This window comes from Lampetra fluviatilis, unplaced genomic scaffold (assembly GCF_964198595.1).
Source record: "Lampetra fluviatilis unplaced genomic scaffold, kcLamFluv1.1 SCAFFOLD_747, whole genome shotgun sequence".
Taxonomy (NCBI): Eukaryota; Metazoa; Chordata; class Hyperoartia; order Petromyzontiformes; family Petromyzontidae; genus Lampetra; species Lampetra fluviatilis.
In genome coordinates, this window is record NW_027621265.1 from 419 (window position 1) to 15000 (window position 14582).

At 58.2% G+C, this 14582-nt stretch overlaps 1 protein-coding gene across 1 annotated transcript in view; it reads left to right on the forward strand.

Moving 5' to 3' along the window:
- Positions 1-364: 364 nt before the first annotated feature.
- Positions 365-14582, forward strand: part of BCCIP (BRCA2 and CDKN1A interacting protein) — a 15210-nt gene continuing 992 nt past the window's right edge. Inside the window, exons 1-6 of the mRNA XM_078885360.1 lie at positions 365-660; positions 1806-1880; positions 3788-3868; positions 4236-4325; positions 6375-6562; positions 10499-10802. Coding sequence (XP_078741486.1) covers positions 502-660; positions 1806-1880; positions 3788-3868; positions 4236-4325; positions 6375-6562; positions 10499-10802 — 897 coding nt within the window. The 5' untranslated portion in view covers positions 365-501. The remainder of the gene's footprint in view (positions 661-1805; positions 1881-3787; positions 3869-4235; positions 4326-6374; positions 6563-10498; positions 10803-14582) is intronic.

The following is a 14582-nucleotide window of genomic DNA, read 5'->3' on the forward strand; positions in this document are numbered from 1 at the left end:
TAAGGGGGAGAACTCGGATGTTTTCAGTCGGCCATCTTGGTCAGGGGGAATACCGTGGCTACTTTTGAGTCGGCCATCTTGGTAAGGGAACGAGCTCAGATATGTTGCGTCGGCCATCTTGGTAAGGGGGGAATGCGGTGAATTTGTGTCGGCCATCTTGGTAAGGGTGAAACTCAGAGGCTTTGAGTCGGCCATCTTGGTAGTGGGTCTCTGTGAGTCTCTCTATGAGAGTTTCCCCTGAATCTTTCCCGTAGCAAGATGGCCGCCCGCTTTCATCTCCCCCCCCACTCTTCCCACACCATTGCCGTGACGTCACGCCAACCGGAAGCGGAAGTGGGTCCACTTCCGGCACGTGTCTCTTGTCACTTCCGCCACGTGTCTGCCTACACCACCGTCACCAAACTCTTCATCTTTCTCCACAACCACCACAACTTTCTCTGTCACAACAACAACAACCTACACCACAACCACCACCACCACCACATCATCATCATCATCTCAATGGCGTCAGCGCCCAAGAGAATTCACAGAAGTGTTGACGAGGATCACGATGACGACGATGATGAAGACGACGACGATGATGATGAGGAGCGAGATGATGAGCGAGAGGAGGGTGATGGCGATGACTGCAGCGACAGTGGAAGCGACGACATCAACGAGGTGATGGTGGTTGTGGTGGTTGTGTTGTGAGAGGAGCTATGGTGGTGGTGGTGGTTGTTGTGGTTGTGTTGTGAGAGGAGCTGTGGTGGTGGTGGTTGTGGTGGTTGTGGTGGTGCTGTGGTTGTGGTGGTGGTTGTGGTGGTGGTGGTGGTGGTTGTGTGTGGGGAGCGGTGGTGCAGTGGTGGTGGTTGTGGTGGTGGTTGTTTTGTGTGGGGAGCGGTGGTGCAGTGGTTGTTGTGTGTGGGGAGCTGTGGTGGTTGTGGTTGTGTGTGAGGAGCGGTGGTGCAGTGGTGGTGGTTGTGGTGGTTGTTGTGTGTGTGGGGAGCGGTGGTGCAGTGGTGGTGGTGGTTGTGGTGGTTGTTGTGTGTGTGGGGAGCGGTGGTGCAGTGGTGGTGGTTGTTGTGGTGGTGGTTGTGTGTGGGGAGTTGTGGTGGTGGTGGTTGTGTGTGGGGAGCGGTGGTGCAGTGGTGGTGGTTGTGGTGGTGGTGGTTGTGTGTGGGGAGCGGTGGTGCAGTGGTGGTGGTTGTTGTGGTGGTTGTTGTTGTGTGTGTGGGGAGCGGTGGTGCAGTGGTGGTGGTTGTTGTGGTGGTGGTTGTTGTGTGTGGGGAGCGGTGGTGCAGTGGTTGTGTGTGGGGAGCGACTGAGTGACCGAGTGAGTGACTGACTGAGTGACTGACTGACTGAGTGGCTGAGTGAGTGACTGAGTGAGTGAGTGACTGAGTAACTGACTGAGTGAGTGAGTGACTGAGTGAGTGAGTGACTGAGTGACTGACTGAGTGAGTGGCTGAGTGACTGAGTGACTGACTGAGTGACTGACTGAGTGACTGAGTGAGTGAGTGACTGAGTGACTGACTGAGTGACTGACTGACTGAATGAGTGACTGAGCGAGTGACTGACTGAGTGAGTGAGTGACTGACTGAGTGACTGACTGAGTGAGTGGCTGAGTGACTGACTGACTGACTGAGTAACTGAGTGAGTGACTGACTGAGTGACTGACTTAGTGACTGACTGAGTAACTGAGTAACTGACTGACTGAGTAACTGACTGAGTGACTGACTGACTGAGTGACCCCTGACCTATTTCTGTGACCTCTCCCTGACCCTTCCCCGTGACCCCTCTCCGTGACCCCCCCCCCCCCTCTCCAGGAGGTGATGGTGGAGTTTGAGGCTCACTCCTTCACACACTCCGACTTCTACGGAGTGCGCAAGCTCTTACTGCAGGTAACCTCACACATGGTGATGGTGGTGGTGATGGTGGTGATGGTGGTGATGGTGGTGGTGATGGTGGTGGTGGTGATGGTGATGGTGGTGATGGTGGTGATGGTGGTGGTGATGGTGGTGGTGGTGATGGTGGTGGTGGTGGTGATGGTGGTGATGGTGATGGTGGTGGTGGTGATGGAGGTGATGGTGGTGGTGGTGGTGGTGGTGATGGTGGTGATGGTGATGGTGGTGATGGTGGTGATGGTGGTGGTGATGGTGATGGTGGTGGTGATGGTGATGGTGGTGATGGTGGTGATGGTGGTGATGGTGGTGATGGTGGTGATGGTGGTGGTGGTGGTGGTGATGGTGGTGATGGTGATGGTGGTGGTGGTGGTGATGGTGATGGTGGTGGTGGTGATGGTGGTGGTGGTGATGGTGGTGATGATGGTGGTGGTGGTGGTGATGGTGGTGATGGTGATGGTGGTGGTGATGGTGATGGTGGTGATGGTGGTGGTGGTGGTGGTGATGGTGGTGATGGTGGTGGTGATGGTGGTGGTGGTGGTGGTGATGGTGGTGATGGTGATGGTGGTGATTGTGATGGTGGTGATGGTGGTGGTGGTGGTGGTGATGGTGGTGATGGTGATGGTGGTGATGGTGGTGATGGTGGTGATGGTGGTGATGGTGATGGTGGTGATGGTGGTGGTGATGGTGGTGGTGGTGATGGTGATGGTGGTGATGGTGGTGATGATGACTCGCTCACTCAGTCAGTCACTCGGTGACTCACTCAGTCACTCACTCTGTAACTCAGTCACTCACTCAGTCACACAGTCACTCAGTCACTCACTCAGTCACACAGTCACTCAGTCACTCACTCAGTCACTCTCTCAGTCACTCACTCTGTAACTCAGTCACTCACTCAGTCACTCTCTCAGTCACTCGGCCACTCAGTCAGTCAGTCACTCGGTCACTCACTCAGTCACTTACTCACTCATTCAGTCACTCACTCGGTCACTCACTCAGTCTCTCAGTCACCCACTCAGTCACTCACTCAGTCACTCTCTCAGTCACTCTCTCAGTCACTCACTCAGTCAATCAGTCACTCACTCAGTCACTCACTCAGTCACTCACTCAGTCACTCACTCAGGCACTCACTCAGTCACTCGGTCACTCACTCAGTCACTCAGTCAGTCACTCACTCAGTCACTCACTCAGTCACTCTCTCAGTCACTCACTCAGTCTCTCACTCAGTCACTCACTCAGTCACTCACTCAGTCACTCTCTCAGTCACTCAGTCACTCACTCAGTCACTCACTCAGTCACTCACTCAGTCACTCTCTCAGTCACTCACTCTGTAACTCAGTCACTCAGTCACTCACTCAGTCACTCTCTCAGTCACTCTCTCAGTCACTCGGCCACTCAGTCAGTCAGTCACTCGGTCACTCACTCAGTCACTCACTGAGTCACTCACTCACTCTCTCAGTCACTCACTCAGTCACTCACTCTCTCAGTCACTCACTCCGTCAGTCAGTGTGTCTGTGTCTGTGTGTGTGTCTGTGTGTGTGTGTGTCTGTGTGTGTGTGTGTGTCTGTGTGTGTGTGTGTCTGTGTGTGTCTCTGTCTGTGTGTGTGTCTGTGTGTGTCTGTGTGTGTGTCTGTGTGTGTGTCTGTGTCTGTGTGTGTGTGTGTCTCTGTGTGTGTGTCTGTGTGTGTCTGTGTGTCTGTGTGTGTGTGTGTGTGTCTCTGTGTGTCTCTGTGTGTCTGAGTGTGTGTCTGTGTGTGTCTCTGTGTGTGTCTGTATGTGTGTGTCTGTGTGTGTGTCTGTGTGTGTCTGTGTCTGTGTGTGTGTGTGTCTCTGTGTGTGTGTCTGTGTGTGTCTGTGTGTGTCTGTGTGTCTGTGTGTGTGTGTGTGTGTCTCTGTGTGTGTCTCAGCTGTTCCGCAAGACGGCTGTGGATGTGACGGAGCTCGCTAACCTCATCGTCAACAACCCGGACTTGGGCAGCGTGCTCAAGGTGACAGTTGGGGAGGGGGAGAGTTCCGTCAGAACGGACCTAGGGGCGGGACGGTTCGCTCGCCACTGACAGCACCTACGGCCCTGCCGGAGACTACCTGGGGAGCTTTGTCTGTGTCTCAGCACTTGCCCCTACAGCCCTGCTAGAGGCTACCTGGGGGAGCTTTGTCTCTGTCTCAGCACTTGCCCCTACAGCCCTGCTAGAGGCTGCCTGGGGGAGCTTTGTCTGTGTCTCAGCACTTGCCCCTACAGCCCTGCTAGAGGCTACCTGGGGGAGCTTTGTCTGTGTCTCAGCACTTGCCCCTACAGCCCTGCTAGAGGCTACCTGGGGGACCTTTGCCTGTACCTGTGTGTGTGTGCGTCAGTAGCAAGCTGCGGTTTCTGACGACAGCGACGATGGTGACGATCAAGATGAGGTCTTCGGATTCATAACCCTCATCAATCTGTCAGACAAACAGGTGGGTGAGTGGGTGGGTGAGTGGGTGAGTGAGTGGGTGAGTGGGTGGGTGGGTGAGTGGGTGGGTGGGTGGGTGAGTGGGTGGGTGGGTGGGTGAGTGGGTGGGTGGGTGAGTGGGTGGGTGGGTGGGTGGGTGAGTGAGTGGGTGGGTGGGTGGGTGGGTGGGTGGGTGAGTGGGTGAGTGAGTGGGTGGGTGAGTGGGTGGGTGGGTGAGTGGGTGGGTGGGTGTGTGAGTGGGTGAGTGAGTGGGTGGGTGGGTGAGTGAGTGGGTGAGTGAGTGGGTGGGTGGGTGAGTGAGTGAGTGGGTGGGTGGGTGAGTGAGTGGGTGAGTGGGTGGGTGGGTGAGTGAGTGGGTGGGTGGGTGGGTGAGTGGGTGGGTGGGTGGGTGAGTGGGTGAGTGAGTGGGTGGGTGGGTGAGTGGGTGAGTGAGTGGGTGGGTGAGTGGGTGAGTGGGTGGGTGGGTGGGTGGGTGAGTGGGTGGGTGGGTGGGTGGGTGAGTGAGTGAGTGGGTGGGTGAGTGGGTGGGTGGGTGAGTGAGTGGGTGGGTGGGTGAGTGGGTGAGTGAGTGGGTGAGTGGGTGGGTGGGTGGGTGAGTGGGTGAGTGGGTGGGTGAGTGGGTGGGTGAGTGGGTGAGTGGGTGGGTGAGTGGGTGAGTGGGTGAGTGGGTGGGTGAGTGAGTGGGTGGGTGGGTGGGTGGGTGGGTGAGTGAGTGAGTGAGTGGGTGGGTGGGTGAGTGGGTGGGTGGGTGGGTGAGTGGGTGGGTGGGTGAGTGGGTGGGTGGGTGGGTGAGTGAGTGGGTGGGTGGGTGGGTGAGTGGGTGGGTGGGTGGGTGAGTGGGTGGGTGGGTGAGTGGGTGGGTGGGTGAGTGAGTGAGTGGGTGGGTGGGTGGGTGAGTGGGTGGGTGAGTGAGTGGGTGAGTGAGTGGGTGGGTGGGTGGGTGAGTGGGTGGGTGAGTGAGTGGGTGAATGGGTGGGTGAGTGGGTGGGTGAGTGGGTGGGTGGGTGAGTGGGTGGGTGAGTGGGTGGGTGAGTGGGTGAGTGGGTGGGTGGGTGAGTGGGTGGGTGGGTGAGTGGGTGGGTGGGTGGGTGGGTGAGTGGGTGGGTGGGTGAGTGGGTGAGTGGGTGGGTGAGTGGGTGAGTGGGTGAGTGGGTGGGTGGGTGGGTGGGTGGGTGGGTGAGTGAGTGAGTGGGTGGGTGGGTGGGTGGGTGAGTGAGTGGGTGAGTGGGTGGGTGGGTGGGTGGGTGAGTGAGTGAGTGGGTGGGTGGGTGAGTGGGTGGGTGGGTGGGTGAGTGGGTGGGTGGGTGAGTGAGTGGGTGGGTGGGTGGGTGAGTGGGTGGGTGGGTGAGTGGGTGGGTGAGTGGGTGGGTGGGTGAGTGAGTGGGTGGGTGGGTGGGTGAGTGAGTGAGTGAGTGGGTGAGTGGGTGGGTGGGTGGGTGAGTGGGTGGGTGGGTGGGTGGGTGAGTGAGTGAGTGGGTGGGTGGGTGGGTGGGTGAGTGAGTGGGTGAGTGAGTGACTGACTGACTGACTGAGCGAGCGAGTGAGTGTATGAGTGAGCGAGCGAGTGAGTGTATGAGTGAGTGACTGACTGACTGAGCGAGTGAGTGACTGACTGAGCGAGTGAGTGTATGAGTGAGCGAGCGAGTGAGTGTATGAGTGACTGACTGAGTGAGCGAGCGAGCGACTGAGCGAGCGACTGACTGACTGACTAAGCGAGTGACTCTGGGTCCCCAGCTCGCCCCCTGCCTCTCCGCACTGCTCTCCCTGCTGGTGTCTCTGGCTCTGTTAGCGAGTGAGTGTATGAGTGAGTGGGTGGGTGAGCGAGTGGGTGAGCGAGCGAGCGAGCGACTGAGTGAGTGTGTGAGTGAGCGAGTGACTGACTGACTGACTGAGCGAGTGACTCTGCCTCTCCCAGCTCGCCCCCTGCTGGTCTCGCTGGCTCTGTGAGTGAGCGAGCGACTGAGTGAGCGAGCGAGCGACTGAGCGACTGAGCGAGCGACTGAGCGAGCGAGCGACTGACTGACTGACTAAGCGAGTGACTCTGGGTCCCCAGCTCGCCCCCTGCCTCTCCCACCTGGTCTCCCTGCTGGTGTCTCTGGCTGTGGCCCACGCCGCCAGTCCCACCGCGGCCGCCCTGAGGGCCGCTCTGAGCGACGGGGCACGGCCCGTGGGCCTCCTGCTGAGTGAGCGGTTCCTGAACGTACCGCCCCACGTGGCCCTGCCGCTACACGCTCAGCTTAAGTGAGTAGCTCAGTCAGTCGCTTAGTCAGTCGCTCAGTCAGTCAGTCAGTCGCTCAGCCAGTCACTCACTCAGTCAGTCACTCAGCCAGTCACTCACTCACTCGCTCGCTCGATCGCTCGCTCGCTCACTCACCCACTCAATCAATCACTCACTCACCCACTCAATCACTCACTCACCCACTCACCCACTCACTCACTCACCCACCCACTCACCCACTCAATCAATCACTCACTCACCCACTCACTCAATCACTCACTCACCCACCCACTCACCCACTCAATCAATCACTCACTCACTCAATCACTCACTCACTCACCCACTCAATCAATCACCCACTCACTCACCCACTCAATCAATCACTCACTCACCCACCCACTCACCCACTCACTCACTCACCCACTCACTCACCCACCCACCCACCCACTCACTCACTCACTCACCCACTCACCCACCCACTCACCCACTCACCCACCCACTCACCCACTCACTCACTCACTCACCCACTCACCCACCCACTCACTCACCCACTCACCCACTCACCCACTCACTCACCCACTCACCCACCCACCCACTCACTCACTCACTCACTCACCCACTCACCCACTCACTCACCCACTCACTCACCCACTCACCCACTCACTCGCTCAGTCAGTCAGTCAGTCATACACTCACTCATACACTCACTCACCCACCCACCCACTCACTCACCCACTCACTCACCCACCCACCCACTCACCCACTCACTCACTCACCCACTCACCCACCCACCCACTCACTCACTCACCCACTCACCCACTCACCCACCCTCTCGCTCACTCACTCACCCACTCACCCACTCACCCACTCACCCACCCTCTTGCTCACTCACTCACCCACTCACCCACTCACTCACTCACCCACCCACCCACTCACTCACTCACTCACCCACTCACCCACTCACCCACTCACCCACCCTCTTGCTCACTCACTCACCCACTCACCCACTCACTCACTCACCCACCCACCCACTCACTCACTCACTCACCCACTCACCCACTCACTCGCTCACTCACTCACGGCCCGTGGGCCTCCTGCTGAGTGAGCGGTTCCTGAACGTACCGCCCCACGTGGCCCTGCCGCTACACGCTCAGCTTAAGTGAGTAGCTCAGTCAGTCGCTTAGTCAGTCGCTCAGTCAGTCAGTCGCTCAGCCAGTCACTCACTCAGTCAGTCACTCAGCCAGTCACTCACTCACTCGCTCGCTCGATCGCTCGCTCGCTCACCCACTCAATCAATCAATCACTCACTCACCCACTCAATCACTCACTCACCCACTCACCCACTCACTCACTCACTCACCCACCCACTCACCCACTCAATCAATCACTCACTCACCCACTCACTCAATCACTCACTCACCCACCCACTCACCCACTCAATCAATCACTCACTCACCCACTCAATCAATCACCCACTCACTCACCCACTCAATCAATCACTCACTCACCCACCCACTCACCCACTCACTCACTCACTCACCCACTCACTCACCCACCCACCCACTCACTCACTCACTCACCCACTCACCCACTCACTCACCCACCCACTCACCCACCCACTCACTCACCCACCCACCCACTCACCCACTCACTCACTCACCCACTCACCCACCCACCCACTCACTCACTCACCCACTCACCCGCTCACCCACCCACTCGCTCACTCACCCACTCACCCACCCACCCACTCACCCACTCACTCACTCACCCACTCACCCACCCACCCACTCACTCACTCACTCACCCACCCACTCACCCACCCACTCACTCACCCACCCACCCACTCACTCACTCACCCACTCACTCACTCACCCACTCACCCACTCACCCACTCACTCACTCACCCACTCACCCACTCACCCACTCACTCACTCACCCACCCACCCACTCACTCACTCACCCACTCACTCACTCACCCACTCACCCACTCACCCACTCACCCACCCACCCACTCACTCACTCACTCACCCACCCACTCACCCACCCACTCACTCACCCACCCACCCACTCACTCACTCACCCACTCACTCACTCACCCACTCACCCACTCACCCACTCACTCACTCACCCACTCACCCACTCACCCACTCACTCACTCACCCACCCACCCACTCACTCACTCACTCACCCACTCACCCACTCACTCGCTCACTCACTCACGGCCCCTGGGCCTCCTGCTGAGTGAGCGGTTCCTGAACGTTCCGCCCCACGTGGCCCTGCCGCTACACGCTCAGCTTAAGTGAGTAGCTCAGTCAGTCGCTTAGTCAGTCGCTCAGTCAGTCAGTCAGTCGCTCAGTCAGTCACTCACTCAGTCAGTCACTCAGCCAGTCACTCACTCACTCGCTCGCTCGCTCGCTCGCTCACTCACCCACTCAATCAATCACTCACTCACCCACTCACTCAATCAATCACTCACTCACCCATTCACTCACCCACTCAATCAATCACCCACTCACTCACCCACTCAATCAATCACTCACCCACCCACTCACCCACTCACTCACTCACCCACTCACTCACCCACCCACCCACTCACTCACTCACCCACCCACCCACTCACTCACTCACCCACTCACCCACTCACCCACTCACTCGCTCACTCACTCACGGCCCGTGGGCCTCCTGCTGAGTGAGCGGTTCCTGAACGTTCCACCCCACGTGGCCCTGCCGCTACACGCTCAGCTTAAGTGAGTAGCTCAGTCAGTCGCTCAGTCAGTCGCTCAGTCAGTCAGTCAGTCGCTCAGTCAGTCGCTCGCTCGCTCAGTCACCCACTCACTCACCCACTCAATCACTCACCCACACACTCACCCACTCATTCACCCACTCAATCAATCACTCACTCACTCACCCACTCACCCACCCACTCACTCACTCACTCACCCACTCACCCACTCACCCACTCACTCACTCACTCACCCACTCACTCACCCACCCACCCACTCACTCACCCACTCACTCACCCACCCACCCACCCACCCACTCACTCACTCACTCACTCACACCCACTCACCCACTCACTCACTCACTCACCCACCCACCCACCCACCCACCCACTCACCCACCCACCCACTCACTCACTCACTCACCCACTCACTCACCCACCCACTCACTCACTCACCCACCCACCCACTCACTCACCCACTCACTCACCCACCCACCCACCCACTCACTCACTCACCCACTCACCCACTCACCCACTCACTCACTCACTCACCCACTCACTCACCCACCCACCCACTCACTCACCCACTCACTCACCCACCCACCCACCCACCCACTCACTCACTCACTCACCCACCCACTCACTCACCCACTCACTCACTCACTCACTCACCCACCCACCCACCCACTCACCCACCCACCCACTCACCCACTCACCCACCCACTCACCCACTCACTCACTCACTCACCCACTCACCCACCCACCCACTCACTCACTCGCCCACTCACCCACTCACCCACCCACTCGCTCACTCACTCACTCACTCACTCACACTCACTCACCCACCCACCCACTCACCCACTCACTCACTCACCCACTCACCCACCCACCCACTCACTCACTCACCCACTCACCCACTCACCCACCCACTCACCCACTCACTCACTCACTCACCCACTCACCCACCCACCCACTCACCCACTCACCCACCCACCCACTCACTCACTCACTCGCTCACTCACCCACTCACTCACCCACTCACTCACCCACTCACTCACCCACTCACTCACCCACCCACCCACCCACCCACTCACCCACTCACCCACCCACCCACCCACTCACCCACCCACCCACTTACTCACCCACCCACTCACTCACCCACTCACTCACTCACCCACCCACTCACCCACCCACTCACCCACTCACCCACCCACCCACCCCCCCTCTCTCTCTTCAGCAAGGAGTTGGTGTCTCTGGACCGTGCCAAGTGTCTTGCCGGCGGTGGTGGTGGCACCACAACCAGCACAACCACCACCACAACAACCACAACAACAACACAGGCAGCAGGAGGCTTCAGCTACTACCTGCTCGTTTGCAAGACCTGCATAGAGGAGGGGGGAGGGGCTACCCGTGGTGGTGGTGGCGGTGGTGGTGGTGGTGGTGGCGGTGGTGGCGGTGGTGGTGGTGGTGGCGGCGGTGGTGGCGGTGAAGAGAAGGGAGAGTTGATGTTTCTGAACGCCGAAGAGGAATTCTTTTACGAGGTGAGAACCATCACCACTCACCCACTCACTCAGTCACTCAGTCAGTCAGTCACTCAGTCAGTCACTCAGTCAGTCACTCAGTCAGTCACTCAGTCACTCGCTCGCTCACTCATACACTCATACAGTCAGTCAGTCACTCAGTCACTCAGTCAGTCAGTCACTCACTCACTCATACACTCAGTCAGTCAGTCACTCACTCACTCATACACTCAGTCAGTCAGTCAGTCACTCACTCACTCATTCACTCAGTCAGTCAGTCACTCAGTCAGTCAGTCACTCACTCAGTCAGTCAGTCACTCATACACTCGCTCACCCACTCACTCAGTCAGTCAGTCGGTCACTCACTCACTCAGTCAGTCAGTCACTCACTCGCTCGCTTGCTCGCTCGCTCACTCACTCAGTCAGTCACTCACTCATACACTCACGCAGTCAGTCACTCACTCACTCATACACTCAGTCAGTCAGTCACTCACTCACTCATACACTCAGTCAGTCAGTCAGTCACTCACTCACTCATTCACTCAGTCAGTCAGTCACTCAGTCAGTCAGTCACTCACTCAGTCAGTCAGTCACTCATACACTCGCTCACCCACTCACTCAGTCAGTCAGTCGGTCACTCACTCACTCAGTCAGTCAGTCACTCACTCGCTCGCTTGCTCGCTCGCTCACTCACTCAGTCAGTCACTCACTCATACACTCACGCAGTCAGTCACTCACTCACTCATACACTCAGTCAGTCAGTCACTCACTCACTCATACACTCAGTCAGTCAGTCAGTCACTCACTCACTCATTCACTCAGTCAGTCAGTCACTCAGTCAGTCAGTCACTCACTCAGTCAGTCAGTCACTCATACACTCGCTCACCCACTCACTCAGTCAGTCAGTCGGTCACTCACTCACTCAGTCAGTCAGTCACTCACTCGCTCGCTTGCTCGCTCGCTCACTCACTCAGTCAGTCACTCACTCATACACTCACGCAGTCAGTCAGTCACTCAGTCAGTCACTCACTCACTGAGTCACTCAGTCAGTCACTCACTCAGTCAGTCAGTCACTCATACACTCGCTCACCCACTCAGTCAGTCAGTCAGTCAGTTACTCACTCACTCGCTCGCTCAGTCACTCAGTCAGTCACTCACTCATACACTCACTCAGTCAGTCACTCAGTCAGTCACTCAGTCACTCAGTCAGTCACTCACTCAGTCAGTCACTCAGTCAGTCACTCACTCAGTCACTCACCCACTCGCTCACTCACTCACTCAGTCACTTATACACTCACTCAGTCAGTCACTCAGTCAGTCACTCAGTCACTCACTCACTCACTCAGTCACTCACTCAGTCAGTCAGTCAATCAGTCACTCACTCACTCAGTCACTCAGTCACTCACTCACCCACTCATTCACTCACTCACTCAGTCACTCAGTCACTCAGTCACTCACTCACCCACTCACTCACTCAGTCACTCAGTCACTCAGTCACTCACTCACCCACTCACTCACTCAGTCACTCAGTCACTCACTCACTCAGTCAGTCACTCAGTCACTCAGTCAGTCACTCACTCAGTCAGTCACTCACTCATACACTCGCTCACTCAGTCAGTCACTCACTCGCTCAGGCAGTCACTCACTCACTCACATACTCACTCACTCAGTCATTCAGTCAGTCACTCACTCGCTCGCTCGCTCACTCACACACTCAGTCAGTCAGTCAGTCACTCAGTCACTCACTCAGTCACTCACTCACTCAGTCAGTCACTCACTCACTCAGTCACTCACTCATACACTCACTCAGTCAGTCAGTCAGTCACTCACTCACTCATACACTCATACAGTCAGTCAGTCACTCAGTCAGTCAGTCACTCACTCACTCACTCAGTCAGTCACCCACTCAGTCAGTCACTCACCCACTCAGTCAGTCACTCACACAGTCAGTCACTCACTCACTCAGTCAGTCACTCAGTCACTCACTCAGTCACTCACTCACTCACTCGGTCAGTCACTCAGTCAGTCACTCAGTCACTCACTCAGTCAGTCACTCACTCAGTCAGTCACCCACTCAGTCAGTCACTCACCCACTCAGTCAGTCACTCACACAGTCAGTCAGTCACTCACTCAGTCAGTCACTCACTCACTCAGTCAGTCACTCAGTCACTCACTCAGTCACTCACTCACTCACTCAGTCACTCACTCGCTCAGTCACTCAGTCAGTCACTCAGTCAGTCACTCACTCAGTCACTCAGTCACTCACTCAGTCAGTCACTCACTCACTCAGTCACTCAGTCACTCAGTCCGTCAGTCACTCAGTCACTCACTCGCTCACTCAGTCACTCAGTCACTCACTCAGTCACTCACTCACTCACTCAGTCAATCACTCACTCACTCAGTCACTCAGTCACTCACTCAGTCACTCAGTCGGTCACTCAGTCACTCACTCAGTCACTCACTCACTCAGTCAGTCATACACTCACTCACTCAGTCAGTCACTCAGTCAGTCAGTCAGTCAATCAATCACTCACTCAGTCACTCACTCGCTCAGGCAGTCACTCACTCAGTCACTCACTCAGTCACTCACTCACTCGCTCACTCACTCATACACTCACTAATACACTCACTCACACACTCACCCACCCCCCCACCCACCAACCCCACCCCCCCACCCACCAACCCCACCCCCCCACCCACCCACCCCACCCCCCCACCCCACCCACCCACCCCACCCCCCCACCCCACCCCCCCCACCCCACCCACCCCACCCCCCCACCCACCAACCCCACCCCCCCACCCACCAACCCCACCCCCCCACCCACACACCCCACCCCCCCACCCCACCCACCCACCCCACCCCCCCACCCCACCCCCCCACCCACCCACCCCACCCCCCCCACCCACCCACCCCACCCACCCCACCCCCTAACTCCACCCCCCCCACCCCACCCCCACCCCCCCCACCCCACCCCCCCACCCCACCCCCCCACTCACCCACCCACTCACCCACCCACTCACCCACCCACTCACCCACCCACTCACCCACCCACCCACTCACCCACCCACTCACCCACCCACTCACCCACCCACCCACTCACCCACTCACCCACCCACTCACCCACCCACTCACCCACCCACTCACCCCACCCACTCACCCACCCACTCACCCACCCACCCACTCACCCACTCACCCACCCACTCACCCACCCACTCACCCACCCACTCACCCACCCACTCACCCACCCACCCACTCACCCACTCACCCACCCACTCACCCACCCCACTCACCCACCCACTCACCCACCCACTCACCCACCCACTCACCCACCCACCCACTCACCCACCCACCCACTCACCCACCCACCCACTCACCCACCCACCCACTCACCCACCCACTCACCCACTCACCCACCCCCCCACTCACCCACCCACCCACCCACCCACTCACCCACCCACTCACCCACCCACCCACTCACCCACCCACCCACCCACCCACTCACCCACCCACCCACCCACTCACCCACCCACCCACCCACTGTACGTGTGTACGTGTGTCTCTGCGTGTGCGTCTCTCCGCGTGTGAGCAGCAGGCAGAACTGGCGTTCACCTACCCACCCACCCACCCACTCACCCACCCACCCACTCACCCACCCACCCACCCACTCACCCACCCACCCACCCACCCACTCACCCACCCACCCACCCACTCACCCACCCACCCACTCACCCACCCACCCACCCACTGTACGTGTGTACGTGTGTCTCTGCGTGTGCGTCTCTCCGCGTGTGAGCAGCAGG